Genomic DNA, 14,096 nt, shown 5'->3' with positions numbered 1-14,096 from the left:
CACACCTATAGAACTGTGACTACACTGGTTTTGTCTCAAAAACAATTTCTCTGAGGTAAGGGAGAGGTAAGGTTGGGAAGACTTCTCTAGGCCTGGTTTGTAAAACAAAAGGAATGTTTCTCAGGCTTTACAGGATCCTCTGCACTTTTGCATTAACTCAAATGTAAATATTTCACTGAGCAAACCACCTAAGATACACCCAAAAGATTCTAAGGGCAATTTTGTTGTTTGAAAAAGCAAAACCCAATATTAAACAATCTATATTCTCCAAAATCAAAATCAAAAACACCACATTCATGTCACAAAGCCATTTAAGTGTCTCTCTGCCTCTGAACCGAAGCTAGCAAGCCTGGGTTATTTTGAGTTAACTTCTCAGAGTATGCCAGGTCTCTGGAAAGTAAAATCATGGTGTTGACTGATAGGCTGCGTGGCATAGTGTTTTTGTCATATTCTTTCTAAAGTAACAGTTGATATTATTTTTTGGTGGGTTATCTAACAATCTATCAAATGATTTATTAAGCAGCTACTAAACTAAACACCTGTTCTGAATTCTACCGCTTGGAAAATGACCTGTAACTTAAGTCACTGTCTTTATGTTAAGTGGCTGTAAGGTTCTAACTGGAATCTTTTGTTGAGATTTCAGCCATCTTGGCTGATTCCCGCCATGTGTTAATGTTACGTGTTATCTGAGTTACCAGCTTTAAACTAGCTTTCAATTACTGATGTTACAACGTTTTACCATATCCAATACAGAATATATTTATACCTTTAAGAGTAGTTAGAAACTAAAAGTTGTTACACAAATCTTATAAATTTAGATCAAAGAGTTTAAAACTTAAGCTTCTGACCCCTTTTACAAGCAGTTTTCTAGCAGGGCAATTTAAATCAGCCTTTGCTTTATATTTCAGGGTTTTTTTTGTTTGTTTGTTTGTTTGGGTTTTTTTGTATTTTTCGAGACAGGGTTTCTCTGTATAGCCCTGGCTGTCTTGGAACTCAGAAATCTGTCTGTCTCTGCCTCCCAAGTGCTGGGATTAAAGGCGTGCGCCACCACCGCCCGGCTATTACCTGCTTCTTGAACGAGCAGAGTTCCATCTTTATGGAACTTCCTTCTGAGGGATTTTTGCAATCTCCCCAGGTGTTCTAGACCCTCCGCAGCTGGAACCTGCAATTAGGCGCTAAATTTTCATCTCTTCACTCCTACAGCCTGGGCAATTCTCTGCTCCACTGTTGGTGAGGCATCTAGGTATGAACCTGACTGCCCCATAATGTTTAGATTACTCACCTATAACTGATCTACCTATCAGCGGGTCTGCAGCACCCTAGTGAGAGCCTATCCCGGCCTAATATTAATTGAGAGAAGAAAAAGAGAATAAGAGATAGCGTGGCAAACTCCAAATCATAAAATTATTTTCTTGCTACCTCAAAACTGTAATTTTCTACTATTAAGAATCAAAATGTAAATATCTGATATGTAGGATATCTGATATGCAACCCTTGTGAGGGTCATGATGCACAGGTTGAAATCTAAATAACTTCAAGTCAACAAGTAAGATTAGCCATCACAATTCTGCTGCTTGTTAACTTAATACCCAAGCAAATTAATTTTAAAACAAAATGCCCCCAGCCCCCACAAGCTCATGGTCACCTCATAAGAGAAAGGACTCATTACAATTTCAAATGTTCCAAGCCATTAACAGCCACAATGCTCTTTAAAAGTCCAAAGTCTCATCATGCACCCTCAATCCCACTCATCTCCATCCCTTCATACTAGCCCCACCAAAAAGAAAGTAAAAATAAATAAACAAAAAAACAAAAATTCATAATCAATAAAGATTTAAAAACCCAGCAAAGTATGAACTTTTAGTGAATTTGATGCAATTTAGAGCACATATATGAAACAGGATTGTTGGGTGAATAATGAGCTCTTTATCTTCACTTTTCACGGATAGATTTGGGCGGGGGCAGGGGGAGGATTTTCTCTCAAGTGACTGTCTAAGGCAGGACCAACCAGGAGGGTACAGGCCTCAGAAGCTGCAGAGCAGCTGGGACAGGGTCCTTCCTGCCTCCATGTGCACCCAGGATGTGAGGCTGTTTCTCAGCCCTCTGTGCACAGGTCTTACCAGGAGAGAGCGGGTCTCCCAGGAGTGCTGACACAGGCTTACAGACCCACAGGGGGAACAAGCTCCAGCCAGAGACAGCAAGAACATCTAACACCAGAGATTAATAGATGGAGAAAGGCAAACTCAAGAATCTTACCAACAGAAACCAAGAGTACATGGCATCATCAGAACCCAGTACTCCCACCACAGCAAGTCCTGGATACCCCAACACACCGGAAAAGCAAGAGTCAGATTTAAAATCATATCTCATGATGCTGATAAAGGATTTTAAGAAGAACATAAATAACTATCTTAAAGAAATACAGGAGAACATAGGTAAACAGGAACAAGCCCTTAAAGAGGAAACACAAAAATCCCTCAAAGAACTGCGGGAAAACACGATACAATCAAACAGGTGAAGGAAATGAACAAAACTGTACAAGATCTAAAAATGGAAATAGAAACAAGAAAGAAATCACAAACGAAGACAATTCTGGAGGGAGAAAATCTAGGAAAGAGATCAGGAATCATAGATGCAAGCATCATCAACAGAATACAAGAGATAGAAGAAAGATTCTCAGGTGCAGAATATACCATAGAAAACATTGACACAACAATCAAAGAAAATGCAAAATGCAAAAAGAGCCTAACCCAAAACCTCCAGGAAATCCAGAACAAAATGAGAAGACCAAACTTAAGGATAATAGGTATAGAAGAGAGTGAAGATTTCCAACTTAAAGGGCCAGTAAATATCTTCAACAAAATTATAGAAGAAAACTTCACTAACCTAAAGAAAGAGATGCCCAGGAACATACAAGAAGCCTACAGAACTCCAAATAGACTGGACCAGAAAAGAAATTCCTCCCATCATATAATAATCAAAACACCAAATGCAGAAAACAAAGGAAGAATTTTAAAAGCAGTAAGGGAAAAAGATCTAGTAACATATAAAGGCAGACCTATTGAAGTAATAAAATGAAAAATAGAGTTCTGGGAATGTAGAAATAAAGTTTCTCAGTAAAATAAGGGGACCATGTTCTAGCTCCTATAAGCAGCAAGCAGTGTGGGAACAAAGTTTTACAGTAGCAAGCAGCAGCTTCAGACACTGAGTTGTGTTCCAGAGATAGCCAAGGATATGTTATAAAAACAAAGTCCTGGTGGTCAGGATATTGAATCAGAATGACCAGGCTAAGACCAGCCAAAACAAAAATAACTGATGGTCACAATGACATTAAAGTCCACGAAAACAAGATTAGCAATTTTTGAAAAAAAAATCCAACCCCTCTATGTGATGAATTTCGAAAAAGACCACAAACTGTCACCTTGACCTTGCTGATGACAGTCCCCCCTACCACTTAGTTACTCACCCCCTTCCTAGGGACTTTTCAAGGCCAGGTGCAGAGTTGGATAGGGAAGTTGGCTGACTAAGCCAAGAACAGCCTCCTAAGCAAGCCAACCAATGCCTGATGAGATCCTTTATCCTTTGTGCCACCAACCAGAATAAGCCAGCTAGCCCTGTTGCAGAAATCTGCCCTCTGTAAAGTATAAAAGATGTGTGCTTCCTGAGTTTGGGGTTAACCCCCCTTCCCATGAGGGTGGGCAACCTCACGTATGTGGATCAATAAACCTCATGTTATTGCAACGATCTATTGTCAATCTGTGTTCTCTGGGTTGAGTCAAGTTTCTACACTATCAGAATTGCACCACACTTCTCACCAGAGCCTATGAAAGCCAGAAGATCTTGGGCAGATGTCATACAGACCTAAGAGAACACAAATGCCAGCCCAAACTACTATACCCAGCAAAACTCTCAATTACCTGAAATGGAGAAACTAAGGTATTCCATAACAAAACCAAATTTACACAATATCTTTCCACAAATCCAGCCCTTCAAAGGATAATAAATGGGAAATTCCAACACAAGGAGAGAGACTATACCCGAGAAAAAGCAAGAAAGTAATCTTTCAACAAAACTAAAAGAAGATAGTCATGTGAACAGAATTCCACGACTAACAACAAAAATTACAGGAAGAAGCAATCACTTTTCCTTAATATCTCTTAATATCAATGGACTCAATTCCCCAATAAAAAGGCATAGACTAACAGACTGGTTACATTAAGAGAACCCAACATTTTCCTGCATACAGGAAACCCACGTCAGTGACAAAGACCGATACTACCTCAGAGTAAAAGGCTGGAAAACAATTTTCCAAGCAAATGGTCCCAAGAAACAAGCTGTAGTAGCCATTCTAATATTGAATAAAATCAACTCAACTTTCAACCTAAAGTGATCAAAAAAGATAAGGAGGGACACTTCATACTCATCAAAGGTAAAAATCTACCACAATGAACTCTCAATTCTGACCATCTATGCTTCAAATGCAAGGGCATCCACATTCATAAAAGAAACTTTACTAAAGCCCATAGCACACATTGCATGGCACACAATAATAGTGGGAGATTTCAACACACAACTCTCACCAATGGACAAATCATGGAAACAGAAACTAAACAGAGACATAGTTAAACTAACAGAAGTTTTGAAGCAAATGAATTTAACAGATAATTATAGAACATTTTATCCGAAAAACAAAAGGATATACCTTTTTCTCAGCATCTCATGGTACCTTCTCCAAAACTGACCATATAAATCAGTCACAAAAGAGCTCTCAACAGATACAAGAAGATTGAAATCATCCCATGCATCCTATCAGATCACTACAAACTAAGACTGATACTCAATAACAACATAAACAATAGAAAGCCCACATACATGTGGAAGCTGAACAATACTCTACTCAATGATAACTTGGCCAAGGAAGAAATAAAGAAATTAAAGGCTTTTTAGAGTTTAATGAAAAGGAAGCCACAACATACCCAATCTTATGGGACACAATGAAAGCAGTTCTAAGAGGAAAACACATAGCTCTGAGTGCCTCCAAAAAGAAACTGGAAAGAGCACACACCAGCAGCTTGACAGCACACCTGATAGCTCTAGAACAAAAAGAAGCAACTTCACCCAAAAGGAGTCAATGGCAGGAAATAATCAACCTCAGGGCTGAAATCAACCAAGTGGAAATAAAAAAAAAAAAAAAGCTATACAAAGAATCAACCAAACCAGGAGCTGGTTCTTTGAGAAAAATCAACAAAATAGATAAACTCTTAGCCTGACTAAGTAGAGGGCACAGAGACATTATCCTAATTAACAAGATCAGAAATGAAAAGGGAGACATAACAACAGACACTGAGTAAATCCAAAAAATCATGAGAGCCTACTACAAAAGCTTTTACTCAACAAAACTGGAAAACCTGGATGAAATGGACAATTTTCTAGACAGATACTAGATCAAGATCAGATAAATGATCTAAAGAGCCCCATATCCTCTAAAGAAATAGAAACAATCATTAATAGTCTCCCAACCAATAAAAACCCAGGACCAGATGGGTTTAGTGCAGAGTTCTATCAGACCTTCAAAGAAGACCTAATACCAATACTCCTCAAACTATTCCACAAAATATAAACAGAAGGTATTCTACCCAATCGGTTGTATGAAGCCACAATTACTCTGATTACCAAAACCATACAAAGACCCAACAAAGAAAGAGAACTTCAGACCAATTTCCCTTATTATTATCAATGCAAAAATACTCAATAAAATTCTCAAACACTGAATCCAAGAATACAGCAAAACAATCATCCATCATAATCAAGTAGGCTTCATCCCAGGGATGCAGGTATGGTTCAATATACGGAAATCCATCAACGTAATCCACTATATAAACAAACTCAAAGAAAAAAAACACATGATCATTTCATTAGATGTTGAGAAAATATTTGACAGAATCCATCATCCCTTCATGATAAAAGTCTTGGAAAGATCAGGAATTCAAAGCCCATACCTAAACATACTAAAAGCAATATACAGCAAACCAGTACAACATCAAACTAAATGGAGAGAAACTTGAAGCAATCCCACTAAAATCAGGGACTAGGCAAGGCTGTCAACTCTCTCCCTACCTATTCAATATAGTACTCAAAGTCCTAGCCAGAGCTATTACACAACAAAAGGATGTCAAAGGGATACAAATTGGAAAGGAAGAAATCAAAATATCACTATTTGCAGATCATATGATAGTATGCTTAAGTGAGTCCAAAAATTCCACCAGAGGGCTCCTAAACCTGATAAACAACTTCAGCAAAGTGGCTGGGAACAAAATTAACTTAAACAAATCAGTGACCTTCCTTTACTCAAAGGATAAACAGGCTGAGAAAGAAATTAGGGAAACAACACCTTTCAAAATAGTCACAAATAATATAAAATATCTTGGTGTGACTCTAACTATGCAAGTGAAAGATCTGTATGACAAAAACTTCAAGTCTCTGAAGAAATAAATCGAAGAAGATCTCAGAAGATAGAAAGTTCTCCCATACTCATGGACTGGTAGGATTAATATAGTAAAAATGGCCATCTTGCCAAAAGCAATCTATAAATTCAATGCAATCCCCATCAAAATTCCAACTCAATTCTTAATAGAGTTAGAAAGAGCAATTTGCAAGTTCATCTGAAATAACAAATGCTAGGATAAGGAAAACTATTCTCAACAATAAAAGAACCTCTGGTGGAATCACCATCCCAGACCTTAAGCTGTACTACAGAGCAATTGTGATAAAAATTGCATGGTACTGGTACAGTGATAGGCAGGTGAAACAGTGGAATAGAATTGAAGACCCAGAAATGAACCCACACACCTATGGTCACTTGATCTTTGACAAAACAGCTAAAAACATCCAGTGGAAAAAAGACAGCATTTCGAACAAATGGTGCTGGCTCAATTGGAGGTTAGCATGTAGAAGAATGCAAATCGGTCCATTCTTATTGTACAAAGCTCAAGTCCAAGTGGGCCAAGGACCTCACATGAAACCAGATACACTGAAACTAATAGAAAAAAAAGTGGGAAGAGCCTCGAGCACATGGGCACAGGGGAAATTTTCCTGAGGATAACAGCAATAGTTTATGCTCTAAGATCAAGAATTGACAAATCAGAACTCATAAAATTACAAAGCTTCTGTAAGGCAAAGGACAAAACATATGTGGCAGAGGTTGGTCTTGTTGGACATCAGTGAGAAGAGAGGCCTTTGGTCTTGAGGGTGTTTGATGCCCCAGTGTAGGGAAATGCCAGGGAGGGAAGAGAGGAGAGGAGAGGGTGGGTGGGTGGGTAGGGGAGCACCCTCATAGAGGAAGGGGGAGGGAGTATGGAATAGGGGGTTTCCAAGGGGGGACCTGGAAAGGGGAAAACATTTGAAATGTAAATAAAGAAAATATCCAATTAAAAAAAAAAAAGACAGAGAGAAATCAGTAGGTATCTATTGGAAAATAATTCTGCCTGGTCTCTTACATTTTTTTTTCTTTAAAATTTTTACTTTTTGAAGTTTTATTTCTTTTCTTTTTCTTTTCTTTTTTTGTGTATGTCTACTTTATTCTTTGTATTTATTTATTTTCCTCTTTGTGTTCCTTTTTAAAATCAGTTTTTTGAGAATTTTGTATGTGTTATGTTCAGCCTCACCAATCCCCCTAGTTCTTCTCATATCCATTCCTCTTTCCTTACCCATACAACTTCGTGACCTAAAAATAACAAAGCAATCCAAACCAAGCAAAACAATTCTCAAGATCAATTTGTACTGCTAAAATAAACTTGGATGTGTTGTCTTTGGGAAAAAAAATGTGATTTCATATGCTTTTCCTTGAATTATATGTAAGAAAGTTCCAGACTGTAGGGATTGATTTAGGGGAAAAAATGTAGGCATACCTGAAACTTTACAGAATTATCATGTATTATATGTATTATTCTAAGTAGGATTATTTATTAATTATCAAAGTTTATATTTTATTCATTATCTATTTGGAAAAGAAAAGAGTTCACACATACTTAATTCATTTTTGTTTGTTTTGTTGGGAGACGAAACCCTCACGAATATTGAGTAAGTCCACTGCCTGAGCTATGCCCCTAGAAGTAACTGTGTCTGAGTGGATGTAGTCCATCATAGCCATGCTGGCTACTACTGCAACTGTGCCCACAGCAGTGGTCACTTACTGTTCAGCTTGTCACTTCACAGCAGATCACCAGCAGGGAGCTTAGGCCACAGCAGAAATGGCCTACTGCCTCGAAGCTCCACCTCTCTGGCCCTATATCTGCCACCCAGACTCATTTCAAAAATATACCACAACCTCAGAAAGCAGTGCCACCATCACCTGGGGACCAAGTGTTCAAACACATTATCCTGTAGGGCACATTTCACACTGAAACCATACATTTTCCCGTTATAGTCAGAATCTGTGAATCATAAATCAAAGATCTAAATACAAAACCTGACACTACGAAAGGGCAACGGAGGAAAAGTGCTGTAAGCATCGGTGTGGGTGATGTTGCTTTAAATACGATTTTCAAAATACTGCCAGCAAAATTAGATAAAAGACACCACAAGAAATCCAACGACTTCTGCTCTATAGAAAAGGAAATGGCCAGTGCAGCGCAGAGACAGCTGAACAATCACAAAGGTTGCAAACTATTCAAAAAGGGATATATAAAATCAGAATATAAAGTGGAAAATAATAATCTCCAAAGCAAGAGTTGAAATATCAGATTTTAAAATAAATGGGTGGTATGAATATTTGTCTCCTTAAGAGATATTTACAAGCAGCAAGTATATAAAAAAATGATCAACACCATTAATCACTAAAGGATATACGTCAAAGCCATTGAGAGATAGTATCTGGCTCCATTAATAATATTTGTAAAAAGTGTTAGCAAAAATAAATAATTAAACAGAGAAAGGGAAACATGTCCTGTAAGAAAAATAAAAATCAATGAATATACACAGTGGGAAATAAACACAGAGCCCAGAGGTACCTCAAGAAACTACTTTTTTCCCCTTGACTTGCTTTGACGTTCAGAATCCAGAAGCCCTAAATGTCTTAGCACTTCTGCTTCCCAAGGACTCTACCATGGAGATCATGACAACCCAGACACGTCAGGGCAGCATTAGCGACTGGAGACTGTCTTCTTCTATTCTCTCCTTCCTCAAAGATCACCAGCAGTGTGATTTCTACAGTACAGAACTTTATTAGAAGCTTTTCAAGAATGTTCTTCTAACCTTTTCTCTCAAGATGTGTCCCTGCATTGGCAGCAGCTGGTTAGAGATGCAGTGTGTCAGGCTCCACCAATCAGAGTTTTGCTTTTGAATCAAAGCCCCAGGTGATTCCTATGCAAACTATGGTGTAAGAAGCACTGTCTTAAACTATCTCTCCAATGGAGAAATTCGCATATAAATAAAGAAATAAAAAAAAAAAACCTACCTCTCCTTTCTAAAATAGAAGCATCGATTCAACTGGGACAAAGGCTGTATTGAATCAGGAATCAAAAGAGACAAATGAAGTAACATCTTTATAATCATTCCTTCCTTAAGATGACTGTGTGTGAAACTCAGCCCTGAAAGCTTAGCCCCTTCACTTAACATGACTCTTCCTCCTTCTGGAGGCTGCTAAGCCCCTCACCACCTCACAAAGATGGACTTTTGGACACATGCTATATCCATTTGTATTCATCCAGACATGATTTAAGTCCAAGTAGAGATCCACCAGGCCAATGGAATATTTTACCCTTTACTTACATGGAAAATATGATGTAATTAATCAGCACCAATTCAACACCCTGCCTAAAATCACCCCAATATAAGCCATAGATATAGTGAAATAAGTACAACAGTCCTCGTCCTCAGGAGATAATGAAGAAGTTGATGCCAGGACACATAGAGACTTCAGAATGATGTAGTGAACCCAAAGGTCCCACAGAGGAACTGGGAAATGATGACCTCATCTGGTAGCTACAGCTGTGTGTTCCTGCTCTCCAGACAAATGCCTTATTTCCGGTTCCACTTCTCTGTCTGCCACTATTAACACAAATTTAAAATGTATTCTTAGCAGAGACTCTGCCCGACTCTCCCCAGCTGACATGATTTTGATTTTTCAGAACTCTCCCACATTAAGCTCAGCTGTGTCTTGCTGAGGCCTTATGTACAAGGTTTGGGGTCACAGGGTAGACTCACTGTGGAGCCAGCATGCTGCTGTCATAGGTTTTAAAGGAGAGGAGTGAGTGAAGGCAATGAATTACATTCCATCCCTATCCCAGAGTATATGAGCCTTCTCTAATCATGTTTAGAAATAGGAGCATGGAGATAATTAGAAAGAAAAGCTCCTCCCACAGATCTTTTTCTGTTATCCTCTGACTAGAGTCATTCTTTCCTTGAGAAATGGTGTCTTTATTGGTCTGCTAGTTACTATTAATCACAGCTGGAAGAAAATTCACCTTGTTGTTAGAGGCGGGCTGACACATCAGATTTAAGAAGCACTCTACAACATCGAGGCGCTCCTTTTATGGTTGAGTTATCCTAATGCTGAAATGTTTTCCTACCATCCCTTTTCTGAAGAATGCACAAAGGCTTTGAACGAAGTTGTGGCTTACCACCTGCATACATCCCATGTGTATTTAGCAATGGTTAGTATGTACTCTTAAGTAGCTATGTGGGATGATTTTGCTCTTATCTGGGTGACAATGGATTTGATATCCTTGTAGAAATGCTTGTAGCTACATCTGCAATCTGATATTAGGCAAAATGGTAACCCAATGGTTAGGATGTTGATGTTTTGCCATCTGTTGATTTAGAACTCTAATCATGGGCTATGAGAAGAAGAAAGCCAACATTTTCAGTGCCCCCCCCCACAAATAAACAGGCATTAAACAGCAGAGGGAGGCAGAATAAGTGTGTTTATACCAATATGTGGTTTTGTTTTAAGTCTAGACATGTTGGGATTAACAAAACTTTCACTGCGCCTCTGTCCTGAATCTAACAATTAATGACTAAAAGTGTTAATAACAAAACTAATTTTTCCTCGACCCCAGTGTTCTCATATTCTCATCTCTATCCTAGGTACACAATTTCAAGTCTGACGATGAAACTTATCCTTTTGTCTCATACTTTGAAACCCTGGCTGATTCAAGGAGGGAATATGCAGATAAATTCCTACAACATCTATGGACCCGTAACAAAAAGATCTGCCCTCCAATATATGAGGTAAGTATGATTTTGTTGTGATCATCTCTGCAGGGCCTCGTCTAGCCCAGGAGGCAATTGCTTGCTATCTTAGTTTATTCATGTTGTTAGATGGCCTTCTTTGCCACTAAGCTTATCCTCTAGTCAAGAGTAAGCATGTGTACCTTGGAGTAAAACTTGGTCATCGAATGCTGTTTAGTTTTTTTCTCAATGAACTACGTCAAGGGTGCTCTCTATAGCAGCAGCACTAGCGCCACCTGAGGATCCTAAGAAATGCAAATTCATCAACCCCAGTCCAAGACCAAGTTATCTGTTAGTCTGTGAGCCACCCAGGCTCAGCTGACTCCAAGGCACTCCAAGCTTGTGGAAACTATCAGATTATGCAAGTCTCGCCATTTTGTGTAATGTAGAATGTAACGTTGTTCTGAGGAAGAAAATTAACAAGTCTGTCCCTCTCCAACAGAAGGTCGATATGAAGGAAATAACCACACCTATAAAAGCCATTCTACTGGCTCAGAAGATGGAAGTGACATTAACCAGCATCCTGCGAGGCCTAAAGGCTGTTGCACGTCGTGAATCAGATGTAAGTAGTTATTTGAGTCTCATAGTGTCACCTCTCATGTGGGGCTAGAAATTTTCCTATGGAATGGGAAGGTAGAAGTACAGTATGTAGACTGAAGGACCAAGAGAATTGATCAAGAACATTCAAAACCTCTAGGTGAATACAGGCACCCACCCACTTAGAGCATGCTGGGGTTTTTCATCAGGGGTGTAGATCCCTTCACGGAACAAGCACTCACATACATTACATGTATGTTTATCCCTAAAGAAGAGCAGAAACTTATTGTTAAGAGTGACAGGGGAATGAGAGGTTAGAGACCTTAATAATCCTTAAGATTGCAACACATTATGGGATAGACTTCTGAGAAGTAATGTGCCCTAAACAATTATACAAAATAATGGTCTGGTGCTTACAACCACCTTACAAACTTTGTTCTGAAATGCCTAAGCTCATCCATCTCCTGAAATATTTGGAGAGCTCACTACCAAGAACTGCGGGCATTCACTCACAGCATGTTTTGTTTGCTATGCTTTGCATAAGATCTTTAATTTGCCTTTGAACTAAGTTCCAGGGAAAGGTGCTGCCAGCTGGGAAGTATCATTTAGATGTTATTATATCTATAGTCTTGATGAAATCTTCCTGCCTATTGGTGAACTCTTCCTATGCAATGCACAACTTACTCACCAAGCCCATAGCATCTCAGGAACCTAAAAATAAGAAATCTCTATAGCACAAAAGTTCTCCATCCGAGTAGACAATACACTCACCAAGGGACCCTAAAGAGATGTAAAGAGCTGGGCTTTAGGCATGAACACTACATCCAAGTCAGTGAAAATGAGCTCTGGGTATCTAGTCAAAGTCTCCATGTGATTCAAGTTAAGGGAGTTGAGAAGCATGTGCTTCTTAAAGAGATCTACACCTTTGATGAAATATCCAAGCATGCTGAGTGCCTGTATTCACCCAGAAGTTTTAAATGTCTTTGATCAGCATTCTTGGTCCTTCAATCTGCATATGAATAGCTTCATCCTTCTCAGGCTCAGGAAGTGATTTGGTAGGTTTGGGCAAAACTTGAGATTCTGTGTATCTGCAGTGCTTTGGACTACAATTTGTGCATATTGCCTCATGTTTCAAACATGGTCCTTAATGAGCACCCTTTCCTGCTGTTTATGTCTGTAGCTCTTAACATTTTTAGCATCAGTCCTCCGTAAACAAGGAACGAATGAAGACTTTATGAAAAGTCAACTTACTCAACTGCAAAAAACTGAAAAGAAAAGAGAAAAGGGACCCCAGACTGAAAATCCTTCTACCTCATCAGGTGCAGAAGGGTTTAACCTCAGAAGCAAAAAAAGCAAGTTGGAGCTCACAAAGCCAGAGTGATTTAAGAGCCTTCACCACCTCCAATTGCTGAAGACTGCTTTCTTTTTCATTTTCCTAATGCTCATTGTTTAGATAAAAATAAATCTGTTTTGCATCATAATTATGCTTAAGACTTTAATGCATTAGAAGGGACAGATGTGGGACTAGTAAATGTATCCTAAGGGTACCAGTACATTAAATTTGCTTTCATTTATGGTTCCCAAACATTCTGTGACAATCAAGATTAGGGGAATTCAAACACATGTGATTGTGTAGCAATTAAGTGGTAAAACCTTATTTTTATCTTATGTGTGTGGGTGTTTTGCCTGCATTACTAACTACCATGTGGGTGCTGAGAATCAAGTCCAGGTCCTCTAGAAGAGCAGTCAGTGCTCTTAACATCTGAGCCATCTCTCCAACCAATGGGAAAGTTCAAATCCCTATATTCTGCCCTCATTCCTCTATGTATTTTAAATAGGAATTCTTTTGCTGTCGTTTTTGGTTTTCTTTCTTTTCTGTTTTGTTTTGTTTTCAAATAAATGCAGTTTGAAAACAAGAGTTGTTCATGTAGAAAGGACAACCCTCACCTGAAGGATGCACAGCAGATGGCTAATGCCATCTGGTGCCTTTTCCTAAGCAGAGAGATGGACAGAATGAAACAGCCCAGCATATGGCTTTCTCTCCTCCCTTCCAGAGAGTCAACTAGCAACTACGGGAGCAGGTGTTTTCAGGAGCAAACAATTAGAATGTAAACTTAGATGGGACTTCCCATGGCTAATGAGGAGGCTAGTGCAGAATCAAGTAATCAGGGATCATAGGAGCTCACAGAGACTAAACTGACAATCAGGGAGCCTGGATGGGTCTGACCTAGGCCCTCTGCGTATGTGTTATGGTTGTATAGCTAGAACTTCTTGTGGAACTCCTAATAGTGGGAGTGGGGAACAGGCTGTCTCTGACTCCTTTGCCTGCT

The 14,096-nt window shown here is 39.0% G+C and overlaps 1 protein-coding gene across 1 annotated transcript; it reads left to right on the top strand.

Annotated features, from left to right (window-relative positions):
- Positions 1–10,556: 10,556 nt before the first annotated feature.
- On the top strand, positions 10,557–13,147 carry LOC116083419 (ferritin heavy chain-like). The gene is made up of 4 exons (XM_031360207.1): positions 10,557–10,652; positions 11,086–11,229; positions 11,672–11,791; positions 12,947–13,147. Exons 1-4 carry the CDS (start codon positions 10,557–10,559, stop codon positions 13,145–13,147), a joined length of 561 nt encoding a protein of 186 aa, XP_031216067.1.
- Positions 13,148–14,096: the final 949 nt, after the last annotated feature.

Source organism: Mastomys coucha, unplaced genomic scaffold, assembly GCF_008632895.1.
Source record: "Mastomys coucha isolate ucsf_1 unplaced genomic scaffold, UCSF_Mcou_1 pScaffold12, whole genome shotgun sequence".
NCBI lineage: Eukaryota > Metazoa > Chordata > Mammalia > Rodentia > Muridae > Mastomys > Mastomys coucha.
The sequence above is the reverse complement of the archived record's forward strand: the minus strand, read 5'-3'. Positions and strand labels throughout refer to the sequence as shown.